At 43.4% G+C, this 26,228-nt stretch overlaps 1 protein-coding gene across 20 annotated transcripts in view; it reads left to right on the top strand.

The window, feature by feature from the left end:
- The window catches only part of RFX8 (regulatory factor X8), a 55,205-nt gene extending 33,228 nt beyond the window's left edge, over positions 1–21,977 (top strand). For 14 of the 20 annotated variants that reach the window (XM_053308689.1, XM_053308703.1, XM_053308686.1 and 11 more), the window contains 8 exons: positions 3,320–3,433; positions 5,594–5,744; positions 7,236–7,294; positions 8,021–8,177; positions 11,624–11,718; positions 17,805–17,919; positions 20,237–20,517; positions 21,552–21,977. In XM_053308689.1, coding sequence (XP_053164664.1) covers positions 3,320–3,433; positions 5,594–5,744; positions 7,236–7,294; positions 8,021–8,177; positions 11,624–11,718; positions 17,805–17,919; positions 20,237–20,517; positions 21,552–21,734 — 1,155 coding nt within the window. In that variant the 3' untranslated portion in view covers positions 21,735–21,977. The remainder of the gene's footprint in view (positions 1–3,319; positions 3,434–5,593; positions 5,745–7,235; positions 7,295–8,020; positions 8,178–11,623; positions 11,719–17,804; positions 17,920–20,236; positions 20,518–21,551) is intronic. The other 6 variants (XM_053308694.1, XM_053308691.1, XM_053308704.1 and 3 more) reach the window with 4 other exon arrangements.
- The last annotated feature ends 4,251 nt before the right edge of the window (positions 21,978–26,228 follow it).

The following is a 26,228-nucleotide window of genomic DNA, read 5'->3' as shown; positions in this document are numbered from 1 at the left end:
TTGGCTAGAACAGCTGGCATTGACCACTAAATAATAGGTAGAAAATACAGCCCCTGAAGCTACCAGGAAGTGTATTTTAACCATGTACATCGCTCTGGGTTCCTTGGAGAAAGAGTGGGATATAAATGTGTAAACAACAACAAAAACAAACCTATTTTTTAAATCCTACTTTCCAGTAGGCTTATGAGATCTCCTGGTATTCTGTGTGTGTCTCCGCGCCCCCCCCCCCCCACCCCAAACCCATCAACTGTGCCACACCAATATGAACCAAATCAGGTTCAATTGTAGGGACACAAAAGACCACCTCAATGGCGTAGTTTGTGTTCATCCACCCTAAAGCAAGATAGTGGATGTGTAAATTTTTGAGGCACAAGTGGCTAACTTCTGAACTGCCTAACCAATTTGAACCAAATTTGGTACAGTTGTAGTGTGTGACACATAGGGATACCTCAGTGGTGTAGTTTGTAATGATGTCATCCATCTCATTCCAAGATGGCAGACGCATGAATGTTTGAGGCGCAAGAGGTCAAACCACCTAACCTATTTGAACCAAATTTAGACAAGTTGTAGTAGGGATAGTGAAAGTAGGCAGATTAGTTATTAATAGAGTCAGTAAGTCAGTCTTTATTACGGTCTTTGACCAATAACACAGCATCTAAAACAATATGAAATTTTAAACATAGCCATATTAATAACATAACTGTACACTGGATCTAACCATTAGCGAGCAGAGTGCGACGAACTCATATTGCAGAATAACAGAATTTTGCAACTGTATGTGTGATAGACGAATTTGCATCTACTAGCAAATATTTGATGTAGAATTCGTCCCATCGACCTGGCAGATTATGTAAAAGAGGGTCAATTAACCTTCGCTTAAGATCTATATCAGGCAGCAGGGATATAAGAAGATGCTGAAAGACATCATCTCATACTGTGCTGGAGATGGCAATGGTAAACCCCTCCTGTATTCTACCAAAGGCAACCACAGGGTTCTGTGGTCACCAGGAGTTGACACCGACTTGATGGCACAGTTTACTTTTAAGATCTATATAAAGCACACACTGTAGGAGCACATGTGCAACTGACTCAATCTCATTAGAGTTACAGGGGCAATATCTCTGCTCAGTTGGAATTCTACTATATCTACGAGCCAAGAGTTCCGAAGGGAGGGGTTCTTAATAGAACAATTTGTTTAGTCCCTGGAATGGTCGATGCCAGGCCGGCGCCCCCTAGGAATCAGAGTGGCTGGAACAGCTTGATTAGCAGGCTGTTCCAGGCCAGACAAATAAGACCAAGGAAGGAAGCAACAGGCAAGGAGGAGGGGCTGGATGAAGCTCCATGCTTTGGAGGACTTGCTGACTGCCTGTACTGGTGAGTTTGAGTTTCTCTGATAGCTTGTTTTGTTTGGTGGGGAATGTAATCCTTGCTTTTCTGCTTCCCTTCCTGCTCTCCTCCATGTCAGCGGGCTTCTCCCCACCAGCATGTAGGATAGCTCAGTGGTAGTGGTAACCTCCTGCCTTGGTGAGTGGGCTCTTCTCCACCACCCTCGCCCTAGTGCCCATCAGCTGCCACTGCAAGTTACTCATCAGTAGTCCCATTGAAATTAATCATTATTAATGTGTCCCATTGATTTCATTGAGACTTCTCACGTGTAACTTGGTCTGGATGTCAGCCAGTTTAAGTGTTGTACATTTCCCTTCTCTTGCACTATTGAGGCCAGTGTCCTTTAATTTTCAACACAAAGAGTTTTATGTATTTATACCCTGCCTTCTCCTGCATTCCAGGTAGCTTACATCTGAAACATCATGAAAACAATCTATTTTTGAAAAGGCACACATAAGTAGGCCCATTCCCTGAAGCATGTCTAGACCCGTTGTTTGTTTGTTTTTGGATTTATATCCTGCCTTTTTTGATCAAGAATTTCTCAAAGTATTTATGGTAGATTGTAATATACAGTAATAATTTAAACATACAACCATGCACATAACTTGGCAGCCTGTAGTTCTGCGGCTGATGGTAGAGGCGAGAGGGTCCTTCCCTTTGGGGTCCGCAATCCAGCTGGCAGTTGGAGTGCACCTGAATTCTTTCTGGCAGGGAGAGGGGAAAAAAGCTCCCTGCAGCTGCTCCTTCTCTGGCCAACAGTGGAGGCCAGGATAATTTCCTCCTTGCTGAGAGTTTTTTCCTAGGTGGCAGGGAGTGCAGCCTCCCACGGGCCCTCTCTGGCAATGGAGTATTGTGTGGAGATGAGAGATTGCATACATTTACAGTTACAGTTACAGTTACAGTTACAGTTATTTATTTATTTATTTATTTATTTATTTATATTTGAATTTATATACTGCCTTTCATTAAAAACAATAAAAATATTAAGCTAAAAATATAAAAATAAACCAAATTTAAAATCTATAAAATACAAGCATAAAAACTATACATGGGTAAAAACACATACAGTTAGAAGCAGCAATAAAAACAGTCATGTAAAAGCCTGGATAAAAAGCCAAGATTTAACAAGCTTTCTAAAAACTGTGATGGAGTCCAAGGAGTGAATGGCCACTGGGAGAGCATTCCAAAGTCTGGGGGCAGCAACAGAGAAGGCCCTGTCCCAAGTGCACGACAGCTGAGCCTCCCTCATTGTTGGCACCTGGAGCAGAGCCCTCTCAGATGGCCTCGTCAAGCGGGCAGCAACCCTTGGGAGCAGGCGGTCCCTCAGGTAAAACCCTAGCTGCTGCATTTTGCACTAGCTGCAGTTTCCAGATATTCGTCAAGGGCAGCCCCACATAGAGCGTGTTACAGTAATCCAGCCGTGACGTGACTAAGGCATGGGTAACCGTGGCCAGATCTGCCTTCTCGAGAAAGGGGCGCAGCTGGCGAACTAGCTGAAGCCATGCAAAGGCACCCCTGGCCACCGTCTCTACCTGAGCTTCCAAAAGCAGAGCCAGGTCCAGTAGTACCCCCAAGCTGCGTACTTGCTCCTTCAAGGGGAGTGCAACTCCACCCAGAACCAGTAGAATCTCCTCATCCCAATTGGCTCTTCTACTGACCAACAGTACCTCTGTCTTGTCTGGATTCAATTTCAGTTTATAAGCCCACATCCAACCCAAACTGGCCTCCAGCCCCCAATTCAGGACATCCACCACCTCCCTAGGGTCAGGTGACAAGGAGAGATAGAGCTGAGTGTCTACTGATACAAGTATTCTATTAAGAGAAACATTCAGGGAAGCACGTACTGGATTCTTGACTGGGTGAATAGCCGTAAGTTACTTTTTGCAGCAGTAAATAACTGTAGCAAAAACTCATGAAGGATTTCCTTCTTTAGGTGGAAGAGGTCTTCACTTCCTTCTGGAAGTCTTTGCAGCCTGAAGCAGTAATGTTCATGTCCCAGTCAGATGTTTGCCAGCTGTTCCAGAGCTATGACAGACAGCTCTTCCAGGTTCTGCTTGTTATCTATTGGACCAGTGGTTCTCAGACTCTAGGGGAGAAATACCCAAAGATCCCTCATGGGAGAAGTGGGGCATTTGAAAGTGGCAAGAACTTCTAGGGAAGAATACAATCCTGAGGCAAGAGGAGTCTCAGCTAGCTGAGGTCTGGCTGGATTGAGTACTCTTCTGATCCACACTGGATTGTGAGAGTGACTGCTCCCCCAGTCCCCAATCATTTCAACCTCACTTGAGAAGCAGGAAGCTCCAGATGTTATTTTTAGATTGAGATCAGAGAATAATTTTGATTCTTATATTCTGCATTTCTTCCATGATGAAACTCAAGGTGGCATACATAAGCCCAGCACTGAGCTCAGACCTTCAGCAAGGTCTCTGCTTGATGTGTGTCTCTGTGTATCTGTGTCATGTGTCTTTGCCCTGCCCCAGATGCCTTGTGCATCTGGGGCAGATGTATTATAAAATGTAACTTTTAATAATGTATTATAAAAAGATTATTCTTTTTATAAGTTGCTGGTTTGTAGCCTAGTCCACAGATCCTCACATGTTGCATACAACTGTGTATGGCTTTCAGCACACTCTCTTGGGAAGAAAATAATTGTGTTGACTTGCAAGGGGAGGGGCAAAACGCTAGTAAATTCTGAAAAGGTGGTCAAGTTCAAAAAGCTTTCAAAACACTGCATTTGACTACTAGTAGTGACTCTACATGAGACTGCTTTTTAAACCGGTTCAGATGTTTCTGCTAGTCCAGAATGTCCACAGATTCCCTGTGGGAACTGGTAGGAAAAGTGTGTATTATAATGGCTGACAGCTGGTTTCTGAGCACCAAGTACTGGTTTCAGTCTTTAGCGTCTGTGCCTAGGTTACATGAAGGAACAGATGCCTCCTCCCTAATGCCCTTCCCATTTATGAGATCTTCTAGGTAGGAGGTCTAATTATAAGTGCCTCTGCTGTTTGCATGCTCCTGTATGCAGGAAGCAATGAAAACTGGGGCCTTATTCAGGGTGAGATCCCAGCCATGAAATTATCTGCCAAGAGAGACATGCCTAGCTAATTATTTCTTCACCTTTAGAAAATGAGTTAAGACTGCTTTCTTGAATGGCATAGCCTGTCAAAGATAGTGATGCATTGTGTTTAGAAAAGGGTTTTTTAATTGTTGCCTTGAATTTTATTAAAGATTGTGCTTCAAGAATTCTCATTGTTTTAATTTTTTATTTAAAAGTTGCATGGGGGAGCAGTATAAAAACAGAAGGAATGATTGAATAAATAAATAAATAAAAGTTCTCCTAGAATCTGAAGTGCTTGAGTCTGAGCTACTCAAATACACGTGTGGGTTCAGTAGCTAAGTCTTATTGAAACATATGTCCCCTATGGAAGAACACAGCTTTTTACTTGTACAGTTTTTCTGCCATCATGAGATAATATAGCTTACAGCTGGATCCTATGCATTGCCCCACAGTGAGTCCCTCTATGTTCACTGGATCTTACTCCCAAGTAAGTGTGCACAGGATTTCAGCCTCAGTTGATTAAACAGTTAAAGCAGTGACATCCAGCTTGTCTTAGCTTGGACTTATCTGTTTTGTATTTCAAATCTATGCCCTAGTTCACACAGTTGTTCCAATCTAGGTTTAATGTGGGTTAACAACATTAGTATGATTATGTGAACTCACACCAATGTGGTTTGTGACCCAAGATGATTCTGAAATTCCCGCCTTGGCATGGGTTGATACATTCACACTAATGTTGGTAACTCACATTAAGCCTAGATTGGAACTGTGTGAACCAGGCTAGATATTTCTCACTAATTGGATTAGGGCTTCCATTCTATAACCAGTGTTCCTTGTTAACAGGGATTCCCAGATGTTGTAGACTACAACTCCTGTCATGTCCAGCTACAGTGGCCTTTGGCTGGGGATGATGGGAGTTGTAGAGTTAAAAACATCTAAGAATCCCAGTTACAGGGAACACTGTCTGTAATGTACTTACGTGGGACTAATCTCATGAACTTGCTGGAGCGTGCTCTAGAAAAAACATCAAGTGGCCTTAAACATACTTACTTGAAAGTAACCCCATTGACATCAGTGGTTAGGATTGCTCTGTTTTCTTGTTGTGCTCAATTCACTTGTCTTTGGGTTAGAACTATAATACTGTTTTAGGAAATGGAGAAGATTCTGCTTCATGATTTTCTGGAAGATGTGTCTATACAATACCTCAAACTGGTCAGATTATTCAGCAAAAATATTAAAATCTGGCTACTTGCTACTGTGGAAGACTTTCCACCATTATTAGGGGCCTCCAAAATTAAAGGTATGTTTCAGGAATATGAACGCAATCATTGTCAACGTCTTTGTCAAATCATCTTAACATAACTATTTAGATAGATGTCTTGAAGTAGTTCTGACATGGTTCTATATTTCTTCTTTTCCCCTTATTACCACTGTCCTAATCTTTATAAATTATGAATTAATTTGGCTACTACCCAGTTAAAAGTACTTTTTATTGTTAAATATTTAACTAAATTGTCACTTGTATAAAAATGATTGTGTGTTTTCAAATCCTTTTCTTTTTCCATTTATGTACAAAGAAAGTATTGAGTTGTTATAGGTTATTATAAGTAGTGATCAAAAGCAGCTAAAGCTTTCGGAAGTGTGGTCTAAAAGCTATTGTATGTAATGAATATTTAAAATCTTTTGCTGTAATGACTGAATTTTGTCAACTGGTCATACATTTTTATTCCAGAAATGTGTTACTAAGTGCAAGTTCCATTTATGTTAGTAGCTGTGATCCAGCAAATAATTGCATTAATACAAGATAACTTTGTTTCTCTCTTTCTATACAGAACCCCCCACCTCCACTTCTTTTGCTCCATGTAGGAAACTGTTTTTAAAACTTCTGTACATTTTAAGACTTTATGGGAGTGAGGATAATGTGGAAAGGCAATTGTGTGTGTGTGGATCTTCTTGTATGTTGCCTAGATCAGGGTTTCTCAACGTTGGGTCCCCGGATTTTATTGGACTTCAACTCCCATAATCCCCAGCCAAAGGCCGCTAACATCTGGAGACCCAGCGTTGAGAACCCCTGGCCTTGATCATACCCAACGGAACTTATAGCTTAGCTATATGTTCAGAAAACACACACTTTAGAGTCCTTTTTGGACTGTTCCACTTCAGAATGTAGTTCATCCATCTATCCAACATCCATCTATCTAACTTCCTGTTCATGAAGAGCTAAATGTATCAGGAAGAAATTCCAGTAGAAAATTTCTCCTCAGTATGTTAATTTACTGCATGGAGAGGCATTTTTAAGACATCTGGATACTCCGGTTTTGAAACTGTAATATCCCGACTTGTTTTTTAAGTGGAACAATCTAGGAAGGACCCTACTGTCTGACTTTTCTAAATGTGTACCCTTATAAGTAACAGATTAAGAATCAAGCCAAAAGGAGATCTGAATCTATGGAAAGGCTTATAAACTTTGTGACTGGTTTGGCATTACCATTGCAATGTTGTAAATATTTTAATGTGTGTGCTGTCTCACAACTATGAGCTCTAGAACTGTAGGATTTATGCTACAAAATTATCTTCGCCAGCTCGGATTGAAGCAAGGTTCTCAGTAAAATGCAGGATTGAGTTTATCAATAGGACTGCCAAATTGCTTCCATAAGTGATCCATCCCATGTCATCATCAGTTTTATTAGACCATGCCATGTTAAGAGTTGTATTGGATTCTCTCATTTTTCAGGTCATTTGGAATGAAGTGCTGATTATTATGATCTTTTGCTTCTTCCTTTCCTCACAGAAGTAACTTTGTTTGTAAAAAGGCTACGAAGAAAGACATACCTTGCTAACATGGCGAAGGTACGTATCATAAAGATCAAACCTGGTCATTCATGATAAATGAATGACTCCAAGTTTTGGGTAGGACATACCAGCAGTCTCCCTCTAACAGGGATTCCCAGCTGTTGTTCATTACAGTTCTCAGCATCCCTAGCAGCAATGGCTAGGGATGGATTATGGGAGTTGTAGTCAACCACATCTGAGAATCCCTGTTAGAGGGAACACTGCATACCAGTCTTTAAATGTAAAAAATAAATAAATATAAATAAATAAATAAATAAAGCTGTGTTGAATTGCATGGCATAAGCTAGTGTATGGAAACTTGATGAATCTGGACAGGATCTGCATTAGTGAAGCACTTGGAACCAGTCAATGGCAAAACTAAGCTGGAGTGGACAAGCATAGAATTCTGATGAAACACTGAAACTTAAGAAAAATATTCCATCCACTTGTATCACTTTGCTTAGAGCCAGCTTATTACAGGAGTTTTGGCAAATCACACAATCCATTTTCATCATTAGGATTGCTGTAGACAACCATCCTGATGGTGACTGCTTTCTTGTTTCTGTCTTCAGCAGTTCCCAACTTGTGGAAAATGTATAACATGTTTTAATTGAAATGGCTTTGGAGGCCACCATTCTAGCAGGACCATCCCTGCTGTAAACTAAGGAATACTTCAGATTTAGCTTTTTTCATTGCATGAATGATGTGAGCAATTCTTCTCTGCTTCTGTCTTTTTATTTACAGACAATGAGAATAGTCTTGAACAACAGCAGGAGAGTCAGTATTTTAAAATCGGATGTGAATGCAGTCATTACTCAGGGATTTATGGATATTCCTGGAAACTCACTGCAGATGGCATTTAGAAATGTGGATGAAACTGGCAGTGGCACAGAGCTGAAATGTAGCAACACAGTATTTTGCTTTTTCCATTTGATGGAACACCTTATTGTGTTCTTAGCATGTTAGAATATTGCCCTTTTCCCTTGTTTATTAGCTGCTTGATGCAAGATTATAATCACTGCCATATATGGAAATTATGTATGTGCTGGAATGTGTGATAAATTCACATGTGTGTCTTTCATCAGTTGTCTACATGGCAAGTCGCTATTGGTAGTAGTACATGTACACAGTTCAAAATGCACATCCACCCATTTGTTAGCGATATAGAATACACATGATTTTCCTCCATGGCAGTGATATTTTAGAACTCTGCTTATGAAATAACCCTTGCCACTATGCTGTAATACTAATTATTGGAAGAAGTCCAACAAAATGGAGATATATTTATATCTTGCCCCTCTAGCACTATGTTGCTCAGGGTGACTCACAAGATAGATTGAAGCAGATAATATAGGAGAAGACATTATAAAATGCTCCACATGCAGCAGTCCCGCAGTTGGGACCAAAGCTCAGTAGTAGACCATCTGACCTGCGTGCAGAACATCTTGAGTATTTCCAAGTTAGGGTTGGGAAAGACCTCTGTCTGCAACCCTGGAGATCTGCTGCCAGTCAGAGTACACAATACTGAGCTAGATGGCCCCTGGTCTGACTCAATATAAGGTGACTTGCTATGTTACCAGAGGAATTCGCATATGAACCGGCTTCTGAACAGTGATTCTCATGAGCTCAGCAACATGTTTTTCAGTCAACATGCTCAAAAGTTGAGATATGTAGCAGCAGCAATTAGGCCTCCAATTCTGTTTGTACAATATACTTTCTCCCAAGGAAGTGATCTGGGTTTTTTCTTTTAGTACAATAAACTAGACTTCTACTTACAGGACTTGATTTATACTTAGGATGCAAAGAACGTTGATGTCAATAGGGTCCCATAGAAGCTGGATTTTTTCCAGTTTGGATTTCCTTTTTGGGTTGTGTTTTTGTTTTGTTTTTTGAAATTCTATTCCAAATCTGGTTTGATTTTGGTCCTGTCTTATAGGCTTTATGTAACTAATATGGGTGAACAGGATTATTTACATATTAATTGCAGTGCAAATATTTGCATTGTGTTAAATGGTCAGTAGGCCAAAATGGTATCGCTTGAACTAACATTCTTCATTGTATGCAGGATATCAGGAGATCTAATGAGTCAAAGCAGCTAATATACAAGGCAATGCCTCATCTATGTGTTGGGGGGAAAGCCACATAATTTCATCAACTGATGCCGGGTGTGTGTATTGGTACCTGAATACAAAAAGTGTCATAAAAAGTGGTCCGAAGCATCAAAGGGCAAGTTAGATAGATTCATTGTTGTCCTGCCTTGTGCTTTCTTACGGCAACAGGAGAGGAGAGCTGGTCTTGTGGTAGCAAGCATGACTTGTCCCCTTAGCTAAGCAGGGTCCACCCTGGTTGCATATGAAAGGGAGACTAGAAGTGTGAGCGCTGTAAGATATTCCCCTCAGGGGATGGAGCCGCTCTGGGAAGAGCAAAGGGTTCCAAGTTCCCTCCCTGGCTTCTCCAAGATAGGTCTGAGAGAGATTCCTGCCTGCACCTTGGAGAAGCCACTGCCAGTCTGTGAAGACAATACTGAGCTAGATAGACCAATGGTCTGACTCAGTATATGGCAGCTTCCTATGTTCCTATGTTCCTTAACAGCAATTGACATGATCTAGCCAAAGCTAAGCACCTTTAAATGCTATTGAGGTTAATGAGGATATCAAGCTGACTCTTATTTAACCATTAAATGTGCTTTTCAGATAACAAATATATATTTATTTTGATAACTACCAGCCTAGCTTTCTGTGACTACTGCATTGTGAAAATTGTACTAATGAATGGCCAGATAGGTCCGTAAAAGCCTAATCTTACATTTGTCTGACTCAGGCCTTGCTGTTCTGGATTCAGTGAGACTTGCTCCCAAGTGAATGTGCATAGGATTAGAACCATAAAAGCATTCCTAAGATTAGCTTTCTATGCAATATAACTTTTTCTACAAGAATGGTACTTACCATATTGTAACTTAGTTAACCATTTGCAGATTCACTCTTATTGCTCTGTGTTTAAAGGGTCTGTGAATGACCTCCATCCAGAGCTCTAATCTGTGTTATGTAATAATAATAGGCAAAGTTGTGTACAGTTGGCATGTTTGCTATGCAAGCATGGAATTTGGTACAGAATTGGCATTTTGAGGTTTCCCCCCCAACCCTGTCCCCTCTCGTCCACATTTTTCTATTCACAGATTCCAGTTCCGATTACTATAGAGCAAAAAACCATATTAATATGGTTTTTTCTAAGAATTTTTCTAACATTCAGTTCCAGAGAAAGAAGGGTTGTGGGGATGGAGGACTGACCATTTTCCAGTGGTCAGGTCATTATACCACAGAATGCTTTTGTTCCTCCCCTCATGACTACCATTCCTTAACAGTCTCTCTCATTTCTTTGCACTCACCATACTTTCCTTCCTCTAATACAGCGATTCCTAGCCTGTGGTACTCCAGATGCTGCTGAACTACAACTCTCATCATCCCCAGCTACCATTTATTGTGGCTGGGGATGATGGGAGTTGTAGTTCAGCAACTACACAGCCAGCGTGGTGTGGTGGTTAGAGTGCTGGACTAGGACCGGGGAGACCCAAGTTCAAATTCCCATTCAGCCATGAGACTTGGTGGGTGACTCTGGGCCAGTCACTTCTCTCTCAGCCTAACCTACTTCACAGGGTTGTTGTGAGGAGAAACTTAAGTATGTAGTACACCGCTCTGGGCTCCTTGGAGGAAGAGCAGGATATAAAATGTAAATAATAATAATAACAACAACAACATCTGGAGTACAACAGGTTGAGAACCCCTTCTCTAATACATGTCAAATTCTTAGAAAATATGAACTTTGGAAATAAAATATGATATACAAAATAAGCAAATAGATGGGGAATTGGTTCAGTTTTCATAATTTATTCACATCACATCATTTTGGTTTTTCTTGGCATAGACACTGGAACCTCTTGGCACAGAGTACATATAATTCAGATCATAGAGGAATGCCACTTGAGAAACTGCTGTTTTGGGCAGACCCAGATTAGAGTTATTAGTTTGCTGCATAGTTTTCTGGATTGAGGCCCTCAAATACAGTGGCTGACATCCTGACTAAGTTAATGTCTGACCTGGTATTTTCAAAGGGACTTGCAACAAGTAATTTTAGTCAGAATATCAGCCAATGAATTGTAACAGGAAATGGACTCAAACTAGGGAATGGTACAAGATCCTATTTAGTCAGAAGTTAATAGCAAACATTCTGTGTTTTATTGTAATAGCCTTATTCTTATTACTGTAATACCTTAATATGCTTTATTCATAAAATAAGCAACAGCCTCGAGCCAGCTGCAAGCAAATATATATATATGCCGTTGTTTTACAGGCTTGAAGAATTTGATGTCTTTGCTGGACACTTCAACAGATATTAGGGCTTTGCTGAATTGTTTATCCTCAGACCTTGAAGCTTTTGTGATTCAGGTACAAAATTAAGAAATAGGTTGTCCCCAACCCCATAAAAAGTAGAAAGGAAATATTACGTGTAAAACAAACAGGAAGTTAGAGCTGTTTGCCCTGTCAGTGTGGTGTTCACTCTTGGTTGCTATGACTCAAAATCCCACCTCTCCTGTCCTATTACATTAAATTGTAGTAGAGGCTACAGGCAGCCAATGGCCAGTTTGCTCCAAAATTTGTGTTATGAATTGCATTCAGACAAATGGCATCATAGTAAGATGTACCATGTATGTAGGCACACAGGGAAGACATAGTACCTATGGGAGGAAAAACTACGAGGGGACTCGTGGGGAAACTGATAAAGAATCCTCCCATTGCATTGATCTTCTGATGCAGATTACAACTTTGCCCTCTGCTGCTTTAGGTGACTTACATCTTACTGACTGTGAAGCCAAAGGATACATGCCCATAGTGGTTGTGATCCCACTGCAATAATGTGGCTTTTCATGCATAGGTTGGGCAATTTTCACTGATTTTTCCTTTCCCCAGAAGCACTCTGCAACCCCAGATCCTGCCCCTGAGGATTGCACAGCCCTTGGAGTCATGATTTTGGGTTGCACAAAGCACTTTCTGGGGAAGGAGAGCTTGCACAAGCAGCCATGCTGTTGAAGCAGGACTACAGCTGACACAGGCATGCATTGTTTGGCTGCACACTCAAATTGTTAGGATGTCAGCCAGTGTATTCAAAATAGAGATAAAATTTAAGATAATGGGATTTAAGTTAGTCATGACTAACTTGTCTCACTTATTTTAATGGTACCTAATCATGACAATTTCGCCTAAGTCCTGCCCAGCAGTGTGGATTTTCTGGGGGACAAATTGAATCACTGTTTCAATATACAACATTGATCAGCATCTGATTTAGCATATTTAATTAGTAAACAAAGCTAAAGTACTTCATATTAATGTTATGTATACATCTCTCAGAAAACTTTCTAGTTGTCAGAACTAGTTGAACTGAAATATTTGATATGGGAAACAAATTCAATAAAACGCAACTGATGTGGATTAAATGTTACCAGCTTAACTCATGCAGAGCATCTGCGTGCTGGTACTTGATTGCTCCCCTCACCCCAGAGCTCCCCTCACTCACAGCCCCCTCACCCCAGAGATCTCTCCACCGTCAACTGAACTGTACTCCTGCTCTTCTTCATCCTGTTGCTTCCATCCTCCTCACCCCTCTTGGTCATGGCTGCAGCATTGCTGGTGCCTGTTGGCCAAGTTGCAGCCCCCTTTCCCCAGAGACCTCCTCACCCAAGCCCTGTTCCTGCTCCTCCCCACAGGAGCAGCAGCAGCGGTTGATGGGCCCTTCCTCACTGCAGCCACCGCCATGGCCACTCATTCCCTTCAGGCCGCTGACAGGCCTGGGCCCGTCACTTGCCTACCCCCCTCCCTCCGCCAATGGCCTCGGTAGCCCCAAACAGCAGCAGTGGTTGACTGAGCCTTTCCTTGCTGCTAATAGGCACCGCCCTGGCCATTCTTTCCCCTCAGGTCACTGACAGGCTTGGGCCTGTCCCTCGCCCTTCCTTCTTTCTCTCTTCCCCTCCCTTCTTTCTCTCTCTCTCCTCCACTCGCTCTTCTCCTCCTTCTCTCTCACTCTCTCCCTTCCTGAGTTAACATATCTTTTTTCCTCATCTAATTCACACAGTGACAGCCTTCTTTTCCTGAAGGGGCTCTTTCCTCCCTCACAACCCCTCTCTTTCTAGACCCCTGGCCCCCCTCCCCCCCTATATATATCCATTCCTCTCCTCTACAATCAAGAACATCTTCTGAACATTCCAACTGACCTTAACCATCACAGGCTCCTCCTCCCTATCTACATATGGAATCCCCACTGCCCAATCACCATGGTGCTTCTGCTATCACAGGCAGATAGTGAGTGAGTCTTCCCTATCTGCATTTGGAATCCCCACTGCCCAATCAGGTGCTTCTGCTCACGAACTCTCGTGAGAGCTGCTATGCACAGGCTTAGCCACAGGTATGCCTTAGAGAATTAAATATATAGAAGATATTCATACAAATGTAAGGCTTTATTTTTATGGGAAACCTTGCACATATATCTAGATATGACCGCTCAATAGCATACATTTCCTTTAATTTGTTTAAACTTAAGGGGGGAAATGAAAGCATTGAAAATACTACGATACTAATATAGCACAACCAAGAGCTGTGCATGACAGTCACCTAGGGCTAGTCACTGAAAAAAGATACTTATCTATTATATTAATTCTCCTGGGTGTGTCTTGGAATGTACGTCCCCGAGCCCAGCTGATTGGCTGGGCGGCGGACACACCTGATTGGCTGAGGCACACCCAGGAGGATTGGCTGCCGCGGTGGTGGCCCAGCCATGGAGGCCAGAGGTGGTAGGCCCGGCCGTGGAGGCAAGGCCCAGGAAGGGGGGAAAAAGTGGGGCGGGGCAGAAGCGGCAGTGGGGAGGAGAGGTGGCTGGGCCTGGAAGCAGAGACTGGGGCAGAAGGCGGGGGAGAGGTAACCGCCGGCCCCAAAGAGTGCACAGATGCTCTGTGCGGGGTTGGCTAGTAACTCTGAAATTGCCCAATTTGACTGATGATGTATTGTTAATAATTTTATGAAACAATGCAATTTGGAAATTGATTTTTTTTAAAACAGGGGAAAATATTGTAATGGAAAATGTTCCATTAGAGCAAATCTTCCACCTCACATCACTGGGAAATGATACATGTCCAAGTGCCATGTGTTGCTTCTGGGATTTATTCATGTAGTCATTTTCTTTGGGTTTTGGATTTTTGTCTTTACCTTGACATATGATTCAGCCACTGTGCATATAGATCTCCAGACAGTTTACACAGCCTGATTTGTGCAATGTGCATTCTGGTGCTTTATGCTTGTGTCTGCTGGCTGATAAGAATTGGCTAGCTATGGCCATATTTGGACATCCAGAAACAAGGAACAGCTGCATGGATTGGAAAAGCAGCCCAAAAGTTGGTTGTGAAAGCCTCTTCTCAGTGTGGTGTTCTCTTTTTGTAACCCGATAGACCAGGGATGCTGATAGAGGGAAAGTTTGACAACTCCTCACCGAAGTTTTTATGGCGGAGAGGGAAAACACTTTTGTGGGGAGATGGGCAATTATGTTTGGTGAGGGGGCAGGGGAGCTTCTCAAATGCTTGTGGGTAGGTTCTACACCCATGGTCAAAATGCTTGATATTGGTATTTCAGGATCCTGACATATAAAGCCAAACTATACATTCAACAAAATCTCATAGTAGAGTCTTTTTTGAACTATACCACTTCAGACTGCAGTTGGAGAGGGGTGTCACCTTGTTTACCTTTGCCACAGGGAATATCTGACTACCTATAATATTTAGGCTTTTGGTCTAAACTGATGGGGAAGTAGGAATAAAACCGGGGAAATAGGGATAAAACCAGGAAAAAGTCAAGCAAAACATTAGAAAAAGTCAAGCAAAATCCCTGCTAACTTGGCAAAGAGGCACCTTTTAGCTGGTGGTTCTCTGTTTAGCAGAGGGAGAATAACTGGCCCTGTCCACCCTAGCACAGTACCTCCAGTGGCTGTTGCTGGTGTCTATCTTATGTTTCTTTTGGGGTTGTGCGCCCTTTGGGACAGGGTTCAATATTATTTGTTTATTTCTCTGTGTAAACCGCCCTGAGCCATTTTTGGAAGGGCGGTATAGAAATTGAATAAATAATAAAAAATAAATAAATAAGATTAGTGGGGGCCATTCAACAGTAATCCCTATGAGGCTATACAGATATAGAGTGACCAGATACAATATAGTACAGTGTTTCTGTGTTTGTAATGTATAAAGCTGAAAAATATAATGATAATAATATATAAAGCTGAAAAATCGGTACAATACAGCTTGTCATGCCACAGGCCTGCACTGATGCCAAAAACTCTGCCTGCTGAACTTGTTCTTTTGTCACAACCATGAAAAATAGGGGAGCTTTAGGTATGACTTCTCACCATGACTGCAGGCATACATTCAAACCTGTTTCACAAGCCCAGCATAGCTGCTGCTGTTTCCTGAAAAGAGACTAGTTAGTCATGACCAAGTACCATTGAAATAAATTAAAAGTTAGTTTTGACAAACTTAAGTCCAATTAATTTCAATAGGACTTAGTCAAGACCAACTTATGATTGGATGATATGCGACTGTTGGATGATATACAACAGTTCTAAGTTAGGGGTGAGGGAAGAGTGTGGTTATGCCTACAGTTGAGTAGGGATGTGCACAGAAACGGCTGGTTTGGTTCAAGTCGGGAGCGGACTCTAACCTGACTGGACCAGTTTGGTCTGGCACCCCTCAGAACCCCCTCCCCTGGTTCGGTCTGGGGGGGTGTCCACGAATATTTATTTATTTATTTATTAAAATTACCTTTCGCCCCTTCGGGGGACTTCCTCTAGGCCACATGGAGGGGGTCCGCAAAGGTTCCCCTCCCTCCCGCTGGCCTCGCTCATCACCGCCGCAGCCCATTCAGCTGCTTTTTCTCAGGCCTCCTTATTTGGGCCATTTTGTCCACCACCGTGCATGTGCAAATGGCCCCTGTGAGGCCCTGTGCCATGCCAGGCCTCGCAGAGGCCATTTGCGCATGCATGGTGGCAGACAAAATGGCCAAAATAAGGCCCAAACAAGCCAGAAGAAGCGGCCGAACGGGCCGTGGTGGTGATGAGCGAGGCCGGTGTGGGGAGGGGGAACCTTCGTGGACCCCCCCTCCCTTGCGGCCTAGAGGAAGCCCCACAAAGGGGCTAAAGGTTTTTTTGTGTTTTTTTTAAATTGTGGACCCCCCAAACCGTCGGGGGGAGATGGGTGGTTCGGTCCAAGGTCGGACTGAACAGGGGGGATTCGGTTTGACCCCGGAATCGGTTTGACGTAGAACCTAACCCCCCTCGAACTGTTTGCAGATCCCTACAGATGATCAGTAGGAACAAAGAGTTAAGTGAGAACTGGAAGAAGGACAAGGAGCCTCAACAAAGACTCCATACCTGCCAACATTTCAGAATGAGGAGAGAAAAAATCTTATACACACACACCCTACTGGGCAGGAATTAATGTGCTGTGCAAAGCATGGTGTGCAACACCCCCGCCCCACCACCTGACCCATGCTCTTAAACCAGACTCTGTTCTGTGGATATATTGATAATATGAACTGGGAAAGCAGCTCTGCAACGCAAAGCCTGCACTCTTGAACCAGTCCCTAATCTGTGGGTATTATATCAATAATATGAACTGTGGAAACAGCACTGAAAGGCAAAGCCCGTGCTCTGAAACCAGCCCTTATTCTATAGGCACTACAATATAAACTGAAGAAATAACTCTGTGCTCTCTCTCATGAAATCGGACCCTATAGGGATAATATAAACTTGAGAATAATGTAGTTCATAGACTTACTGGGCCAGTGATAATCTAGATCAGGGTTTCTTAAACTTGTGTCCCAAGATTTGGACTACAACTCCCATCATCCCCAGCCAAGGCATTTGTGACTGGGAATGATGGGAGTTGTAGTTCATCAGCATCTTGGGACCCAAGGTTAAGAAACCCTGCTGTAGATGTTGAGGACTGGAGCCATGTCTCTCCTCTCTACTTTGTTACAAAATATAATGTATGAGGTAGAGGCCTATATATGCATAAGCCTCTCTTTTTGAAGCCTTCCTCTCTCCTTCTTTGAGAGGAAATAATTGCACAAACTGGACAAATAAATAAATAATGTCCTGCCTCACATATTACAGTATGTGTATGCAGGAAAAAAGGAGGATAATTTGATTTTCCATCACAGGAAGATGGCTGCTGGCCCAGTAAGATGAAGACCGTAAGCAATTGCCTCCTTATGCCCTATTGCTCTTCTGGAGAGTAGCCGCTCCTGTTGGTTCTAAACCTGTTCAATAAACTATTCTTCCCCACCCCTGCCTCTGTAAGGTTGACAATAGTGACCAATTCAACTTGGTGCTTTCACTGTAAAACTCTTTCATGCTTAGTGTTCTATCTGGCTATATAAACTTTTGTGAATATTTATAATGAAGCATTTTTGTGTAATCTTAAGATATCCTCTCTTTTCAGCCAAGCAAGAATCAAGAAGAGTTTAGAAAGTTGGCAGCCAACTTCCAGCTGAGGTGGAATTTCCTCTTAACATCCATCAGCAAGGCAATGACCCTCTGTCACACTGATAGCTTTGGTCAGTGATACCTTGTGGTACCTTTTGTGGGTACTTCTGTTGTAACATATTACAGGTGGAGGGATTTCATTGTGGCTTGCACTAGGTACCGGATGGTGGGAGTGAGCACCTACAGCTGTGAGTGCCCATGCCTCAGAGCCATCTACAGGCACAGAATAGAGGTCTCCAACATTAGCCCCTTCCATTGACAGTCAGTATGAAACTTCTGAATTGACCAGGGCTGGTATAAATAAGAGTCGAGTACTCTCTGCCTGCTGTAGTTTTGGGCTCCAGTCCCTTCCTGCTCTGGCTCAGGCCCCCTGTGACTGGGCCCCTGAGATGCAGAAGACACACATTGGGTCTGGAATTAGAGATGGATTCAAATGTGGGCAATGCAAAGTTGTTTGAAACCTTCCATTTGAAGTGCATTGTGGTAAGAAACCTGCATGGGATGATAGGTTAGCACTGTCATGACAATGTGCTTCAGAACAAGATGTTCACATGTTGGCACAACTCTCTTCCACAAACCAAAGGGAGACTCTGCCAGTTCCTCTGCTGATCACAGGTAGTCTGAACACATGGCAGTTAGGATCAACTTCCTGTGCTGTTGCTGCCAATTTGGAGATGCTGCCATGTGGAAGTGCCTCCATCTAAAACAGTTGCTCCTCAACGTGGTATCTGTCTTTTACACTGATGGGCTTTGCAACTGCGCAGAGACCTCGTCGGGATCTAACAAGCTCTATCTCCTGCTTTGTGGGAGGGAACCCTGCCCCTAGCCACTATATGCAGCTGCGCCTCTCCTCGTCCCCTCAGTCTTCATCGTCCACGCTTCATTAGACATCGTAGGATTGCTCGCGTGGCAGCAAGTAGAGAGGAAAGTGATTTTCTTCTGTTTGTTGTTTCTCCTGCTTCCCCTCTCACGTCTTTTATCTCTCTCTTTATTTTTTGCATAGTTGCGTCTTTTTCTTGGTGTTTTTCTTTTGTCAATGCCTCCCCCCCCCGCCCTTGTTTTTTTCTTTGAGAGATTTTGCTCCTGGGCGGGGCGGAGCCTGGTGGCCTTGGGCCCTACGTTTTCTATGCCAGGTACAACAAACTTTTAAAAGTGTGCCCGCTGTGGGTCTAAGATCCCTTCTCCCAATACTCATACTGAGTGTCTCCTTTGTGTGGGGGAACCTCACATTGTCGAGACCTGCTCTCACCGCCAGAAGCTTACGAAACAGACTTGAAAAAATAGGGCTTCTCGCCTGCGTGCAGCCCTGTGGGAATTAGCCCTCTGTTCTTCGGAGGCCTTGTCGTTGAAGCGTACTTTGAAAATAGCTTCTTCGGCTTCCACAGAGCGGCCACAATCTGCTCCTCTGGTGCCACTGCAGTCTGAGGCTGCCCCAGTGCCACCCTCGATACCAGTATCGGAAGTGGCTGAGTTGGTGGTTCCCTCTGCACTTTTGAGCAGGATTGTTTCAGTTATTGAGCTTTGTTATAAATGGGCGAAAAAGCAGTTAGCAGGGTAATCAAAGCTCACTCCTCCAGGTCTGTGGCAGCCTCGGTTCAATTCCGTTAGAGACTATATTTGTCAGGCTGCCATGTATGCTTCGCCCTATTCCTTTATGCAGTACTATGCTATTGATGCTGGATCTCGTAATGATGCTAAATTTGGCAGAGCTGTACTGCAGTCTATTTTTTCTTAGTTGCTCTTATTTGTTTGAAGAAAGGAACCTTGTTCACTTCCACCTGTGTCCAGGGTCATGCCTATCAACTCCTTCCCTCCTCCTTGGGTGCTAACTTGCTATGCGACCATCAATGTAAAAGCCAGAGACCATGTTGAAGAACTACAGGTTGCTTACCTGTAACTTTGGTTCTTCTAGTGGTCATCTGTCCTTGTACATGCCCTCCCGCCGTCCTCCCCGCTGGGGTCTACTGAAGGTGGACTCTGTGACTGAGGGGATGAGGAGCGCAGCTGCATATAGCAGCTGGGGGCGGGATTCCCGCCAAAAAAACAGGAGATAGAGCTTGTTAGGTCCCGACGAGGTCTCTGCGCAGGCGCAAAGCCCATCAGTGTAAAAGGACAGATGACCACTAGAGGAAACAAAGTTACAGGTAGGCAACCTGTAGATTCTTAAGGTGAACCAGTATTTCAATGAAGCTCCCATGTCTGTGCCATCAAGCGTTTTACACACATCTCTTCCAAGGTGTGGGAAGCTCAGGACAGTCTTTACACCACCTGTTTCCATTGGAGCACTGGAGAAAACTATCTGCTACTTATCACATGGAGGTTAACCCAGTTTATTAAACGGCTCTACAATTACTAACTGTATATATTGTGTTCTGTTTTTAAATCCAGGCTCCTGGCATTTGTTCAATTTGCTTCTGCTCGAATATGTTGTGCATATACTTCAAACCCACGTAGAGGAGGGAGGAGATGAGTCCCTCTGCATGGTGCAGCAAGCTAACACTGCTCTTCAACCAATCTGCTTTCTGGATGATTTGGCTGCTGAACAGTCTGAGGCGGGAGAGGCAGTACCAACTCATATCCTCTTGACCCAGAGCCAAAGCAATGTTAATTTAAGCAGTATTATTCTGAAGGTTCTGAGCTGCCTAGTAGATGCTGACACAGGCAACAAGGTGAAACATGATTCCTTTGCTTTTGCTTCTTGATGAGAATTCTAATTTGGAAAATCTGATTGGGGGATACCAGTGTATATTTCAGGTATGGGGAGTGGATGTAAAATGATGATATATGCTATGCTCCTTTTGTGTCAGTGGCAAGCTGCAACCTTCGTAAATTACTACTACGACTACTACTATATAGTGGCAACCTTTGTAAACTGCATCAGTACATATTCCTAGTAGCTGTCACTTTGACTATGCTAGTAACTCTTATACAATTATCGATTTTCATTCACCAGATCATTTTGTTATCTATATTGCTGAGACTCAGTCTGCTGGGATATATGCCTAGTTCATAAAGTAAAGTTATACCATTGAGTCAGTGTCGATTCCTGGTTACTACAGAACCAGGTGGTTTTCTTTGGTAGAATCCAGGAGGGGTTTACCATTGCCTCCTCCCATGCAGTATGAGATGATGCCTTTCAGCATCTTCCTATATCGCTGCTGCCCGCTATAGGTGTTTCCCATAGTCTGGGAAACATACCAGTGGGGATTCGAACCAGCAACCTCTAGCTCCCTAGGCAAGTTACTTTTCCTCTGCGCCATCCATACATGGACCTTAAATAGAGCCTCGATGTGGTCAGAAAGCTCCAGATGAATCTAGCAGCTCTTGGTCTCACTGACTGCTAGAACTGGCTCTCCCTTGACTCTACCATGCATCAGAACCAATACCTATTGCAGTCTTTCAGGTGCTTCTGACCATGAAAAGCTCTATGTAAGGCCTGGTCAATCCATACCTAGTTTTCTCTCTTAATAAGTAGTAAATTGCTGGTATTGGGAGGACTAATGTACTCTACTATTCCTGGTTATGATCTATAACTTCTAAGTTGCTTTTAATCTGAACAGTTGCATTTAAAATCAGGTTATTCAGAGGAAGAAAAACGCTGCAAGAGAATAAATAAAAATGTTATATTAACTGCAAAAGTCCATAACTCTTTCCCCCCCACCATGATGATGATGATTTGTGCTTTTTTCCTCCCAATATGCAGCTGATCCAGGTCATTTTGGAAGATAAAGCTTCTAAAAGTTCTGTTAAAGTTAATGTTCCTGTTGGACAGGAAGCACTTATTACTTTGAAAGATGGACAGAAATTTATCATTCATACCTCTGATCCACAACAAGACTGCAACACTGCTTGGGAGGAAGCCAAGCAGATCTATGGGACTGCTTGAAAAGTATCTGTAACAAATTTCTTTTGCATATAGTTAATGTGACTACAGATTTAACACTATGTATATTATGTGGAGTACATAAGGTTTTATAAATGGCTCTCACATTCTTTTTTGAACTGTATTTTTATTCTGATGTATTTCAACTGTTTAGCATGCATTTTTCTTTCTCCCCCCACATCCCCCTTATGTTTCAAGATGTTTTAGGAAGTAATTCTAACTATTATTTTAATTAAATGTAGTTTTAAAAAACAACTGACCCAAGTTATGCATTTTTAAAAATTACTTTCTGTATATAGTTGGGTTAAAGCTGGTAATTGATTGATTGATTGATTGAGTGAGTGCCGTCAAGTCGGTGTCCACCCTTAGTGACCACATAGAAAGCTGGTCCCCCCCCCCCCTCAAATTCAATTCCCCATTAAAGACTGAGAGGAACAACCCAAGATTTTTTGCTCTGACTGAGACCCCTCATACAATCAGTCTGTTTTATTTATTGATACATATAGTACCATGATTCTAAATGGTAATTTACAATATAAGCAAAAACACAACACTGCCTCAAAGAACTTAACAATCTAAAGTTTAACAGTGAGGAAAGAGATTTCACCTGTGCAAATAGTCACTGAATTATGCCATTTATGCCAAACTGCACTTGTTGGCTTTTTCAAATGCTATGTTCCTGCAAAAACCTGTAGTTTCTAAAAACTCTTACTACAGATCCTGTGAATGTAGAATGTTGCAACGCCAGGAGTTTACAAACAACAATTTTAATTGAGAGAACAGCAGCTCTACAGCAGCACTTGGGATTTTCCAGAAACACCCCCCCCCCCTTTTTTTTAAAGTCCTGGAACATGTGAAGAAATAATCGTGTTTAGTGTCTCAAGAACAATTCAGAGTAAATTTCCTTCACCACAGAATAGCCATACATGGGAGTAAAAAATACGGATCCAAGGTCTCAAAAGCTTCCAGGCACGTACCATCTCTCTACTTTGAGCAGTCATGCTCAAATTAGGATTGTGGTTTAAGTGTCCAATATTCACACACACACACACACACACACACACACACACACACACACACTTATCTGCAGGAGTGTGCAAGGCTGCTGATTGCCCTGGCACAATTATGCCAGTATAGTAAAGCTGGAGAGTGTTTTCAATGTTCCACCATTATAAGCCCTGAATATATTGCTTAAAAATTTAAAACCATTTGTCTGAACTGTCTGACCATTGGCACATATTCACTAGGTAACGAGACATCTTGCCTGCAAATTTGGTGAGGATCTGTTGTAAAATGGCTTAGATAGAGCAGTTTAAAGATTTTCTCTTTTGAACGGGTTTTTAAAGGGTTTTCTGACTGAGGAAGTGCTATTGAAATGATTTTGTAGTCCACTTGTATAGTTCAACCTTTAGACTGCATGCCCCCTCGGACCCAATAGATTGTTGTTTTACTATTGATCCGCATGTGTGGAGGCCATCTGAGCCCTGGGGCGGCAGAGGCGTATCTAGGGAAAATAGCGCCTAGGGCAAGTACTGAAATTGCGCCCCCTGTCCAAACATCTGACACCCATCTTTCAGATAACTTTACCATAATATCAGCTGAAAAATACAAGTCAAGCTCGTTAATCTTTTAATATTTCAAAAACTATTTAGCAGTGGACGTAGCCAGACCAAAAAATGCTGGAAAACTACAAATTTAAGTATGCTGGGGCTCATGAAATACCCAAATACCATGTGGAGGTGTACTTGGAAAACTAAACAGAAGTGCCTGTCTAATTCTCTACTATGCATTGTAGCATCACTATTACATAAGTTTTAAAAAATAAATGGAGAATTTGACTTTTCCCAGACACTGTGAAAATAAAGGATATGCAGAGTAAACTGTGTCACTGCTTGGAATATAGTCTAGTATTTCAGAACAACAGTTAAAATGAGAGAAAGAGAGCAAGAAACACCCAGTGGGCCTTAATACTAAGGATTTCACACTGATTCAAAGACAAACTCACCATTAATATTATTAAGACATCACATTTAACTCACTTATCACAAGAAGCAAAGTAAGAGCAAATGAATACAATCCTAGCTCATAAGCTTTAGCTCAGTATTCACAAGCCCTGATTCTCTTTACACAGTGCCAATCTGAATATGTGTACAGTGACTTATATTATATTAAATTTAAAAAAAAATTCCTGTAACCCCTTCAGGGGGCTTCCTAAAGGCCATTGGGAGGGGGGTCTGCAAAGATTCCCCCTCCCCTTGCTGGCCTCTAGGGCCTCACAGGGGCCATTTGAGCATGTGTGGTGGCCATTTTTATATATAACTAGTATTTTTAAGCCCGTTATGATAACGGGCGCTAGCTTTCTATCCCGTCTTTTCTCTCTCTCTCTCTCTCTTTCTGTCTCTTTTTTCCCCCCTTGTCCCCTCTCTCTTTTTGGTTTTTGTTGTTGTTGTTGTTGTCTCTGTTTTTGTTCTTCCTTATTTTGCTTTTACTTTTGGGGTGTGTGTGTGTGTGTATGAATAATGGCCAAAATGGCCCATGAGAAGGTGGCCGCCCCCGCCTATCGCCCTCCCGCGCACCCAGCTGCCGGAGCCCACCTTACCCGCTCCAGCCCGAAGGAGAAGAGAGGAACTCGGGAACAGAGCTACTCTCTGTGTTAAGCTGCTGCCCATACTGTCGCAATGGACGCAATAGGCGTCCTTTGCATCCATAGCGGCAGTTTGAGCAGTGACTTAGCACAGAGAGGAGCTCTGCTCGTGAGCTCCTCTCTTTTCCCTCAGGCTGGAGTGGGTAAGGTGGTCTTCGGCAGCTGGGTGGGTGGGAGGGCGATAGGCGGGGGCGGCGACCTTCTCATGGGCCATTTTGGCCCTTAATCTTTTTTGGGGAGGAGCGGGGAAGGTGATTTTGGGCAGCTGGGAGGGCGGGTGAGCAGGCGGCGGCGGCTGTGAGCGGGCGGGGGCCTCGTTGGCGGCTTCGCCGCCACCTCGCCCAGCTTCCCTGTCCCCCGTCTCGGTCTTCCCCCGCCGCCATTGCCCTCGCCTTTTTCAGGGCGGCCGCTTCTGGTTGCCTCGGCCTCCTCTCACCGTGCTGCAGCTCATGGCCGAGGCGGCCACTTTCCCCCGCCGCCACACACCGGCTAATGGCCGCCCATGGCTGTGGGACACTGGTGTCTGCGGTCCTGTGTCCCTTGGGCTCAATGGCCACCCGTGGCTGTGGGACACTGGTGTCTGAGGTCCTGTGTCCCTTGGGCTCTTCTGGGCCTGCGCTTCGCGCAGGCCCAGAACAGCCCAGGGAGGCAGGGACGCAGATCCCCAACGTTCCAAAGCCACGGCCACTCACTTAGCCTTTTATTATATAGGATGGCCGCTGAAAACAAAATGGCTGTCATGCATGCTCAAATAGCCTCTCTGAAGCCTGGCATGGACTAGGGCCTCACAGAGGCCATTTGAGCATGTGTGGTGGCCATTTTGTTTTCGGTGGCCATTTTTTTAATTTCCAAAAAATGGCGCCCCCCTTCAAGTGGTGCCTGGGGCACATGCCCTGCCTGCCCCACCCTAGATACGCCCCTGTGGGGCGGGGCAGCCGGCAGGGAACACTCCCACCCACCAGTCCATTTGGGTGTGCACCCCTCACTCAATTGAGAGTGCACTCAATCCTGGCCCCCGGCAAGCTGGTGTTCACTTCCAGCTGCCCTGGCCTCTGCCGCCCCCAGGGCTTTGATGGCTTCCACACATGTGTGGACTCCTCACATGCACAGAGGCCATCTGATCCCTGAAGATGGGACAACCAGCACAGAATGGAGCACACCAGAATGGGCAAGGTATGTGTGTGTGTGTTCAAATGTGTCTGTGTGCATTTGTGCCTGTGTGTTTGTGTGAGAGAGCCTGTGGTGTGTGTTCACCTGTGTGTGTGCCTCTGTGTCTGTAAATGGCTACATAACTTGTGGACAATTTTTATACTATTTTGCTGATAACACCATTCTGAAGAAACTATAGTTTTGGACAGTTATTAAATTATTAAATTGGACGGGTGTGTGTGTGTGTGTGTGTGTGTGTAGAAAAAGGAAAAAATGAAGTACAGATTTAACATAAACACAAATTACCTGCTTCTTCTTGTGTCTTCATTCACTGCTGAATAATCATGAGGTGGGATCACACTGTCACTATTACTGAATCAACTAATTTCATTTACTTGTGTTTTTGCAGAGAGGGGGAAGTGTGAATATCTTAGTAGAAAGTTTTACCAAGTTTTTGGTGTTCAACATCAGGAAGTTCTACCTTGTGGTTTGGGTAAGCTCTTCCCCATAGTGTCTAACCATATTTCCCTTTTTAAAATGCCTGGAAATGCACCCACACTTTGCCTTGGTCTTTCAGTTGGACATTGGGCTGGGGGATGCATCCAGGCAGACATTTAATAGGTGCAGTTTCCCTATTCACTTCCTAAAGATGCCCCTGATGAATTTCTGCCTGATGCAGTGTGGGTGCATGGAGCCTCATTTCT

This window comes from Hemicordylus capensis, chromosome 3 (genome assembly GCF_027244095.1).
Source record: "Hemicordylus capensis ecotype Gifberg chromosome 3, rHemCap1.1.pri, whole genome shotgun sequence".
NCBI lineage: Eukaryota > Metazoa > Chordata > Lepidosauria > Squamata > Cordylidae > Hemicordylus > Hemicordylus capensis.
This window is presented reverse-complemented; position numbering and strand designations above follow the sequence as displayed.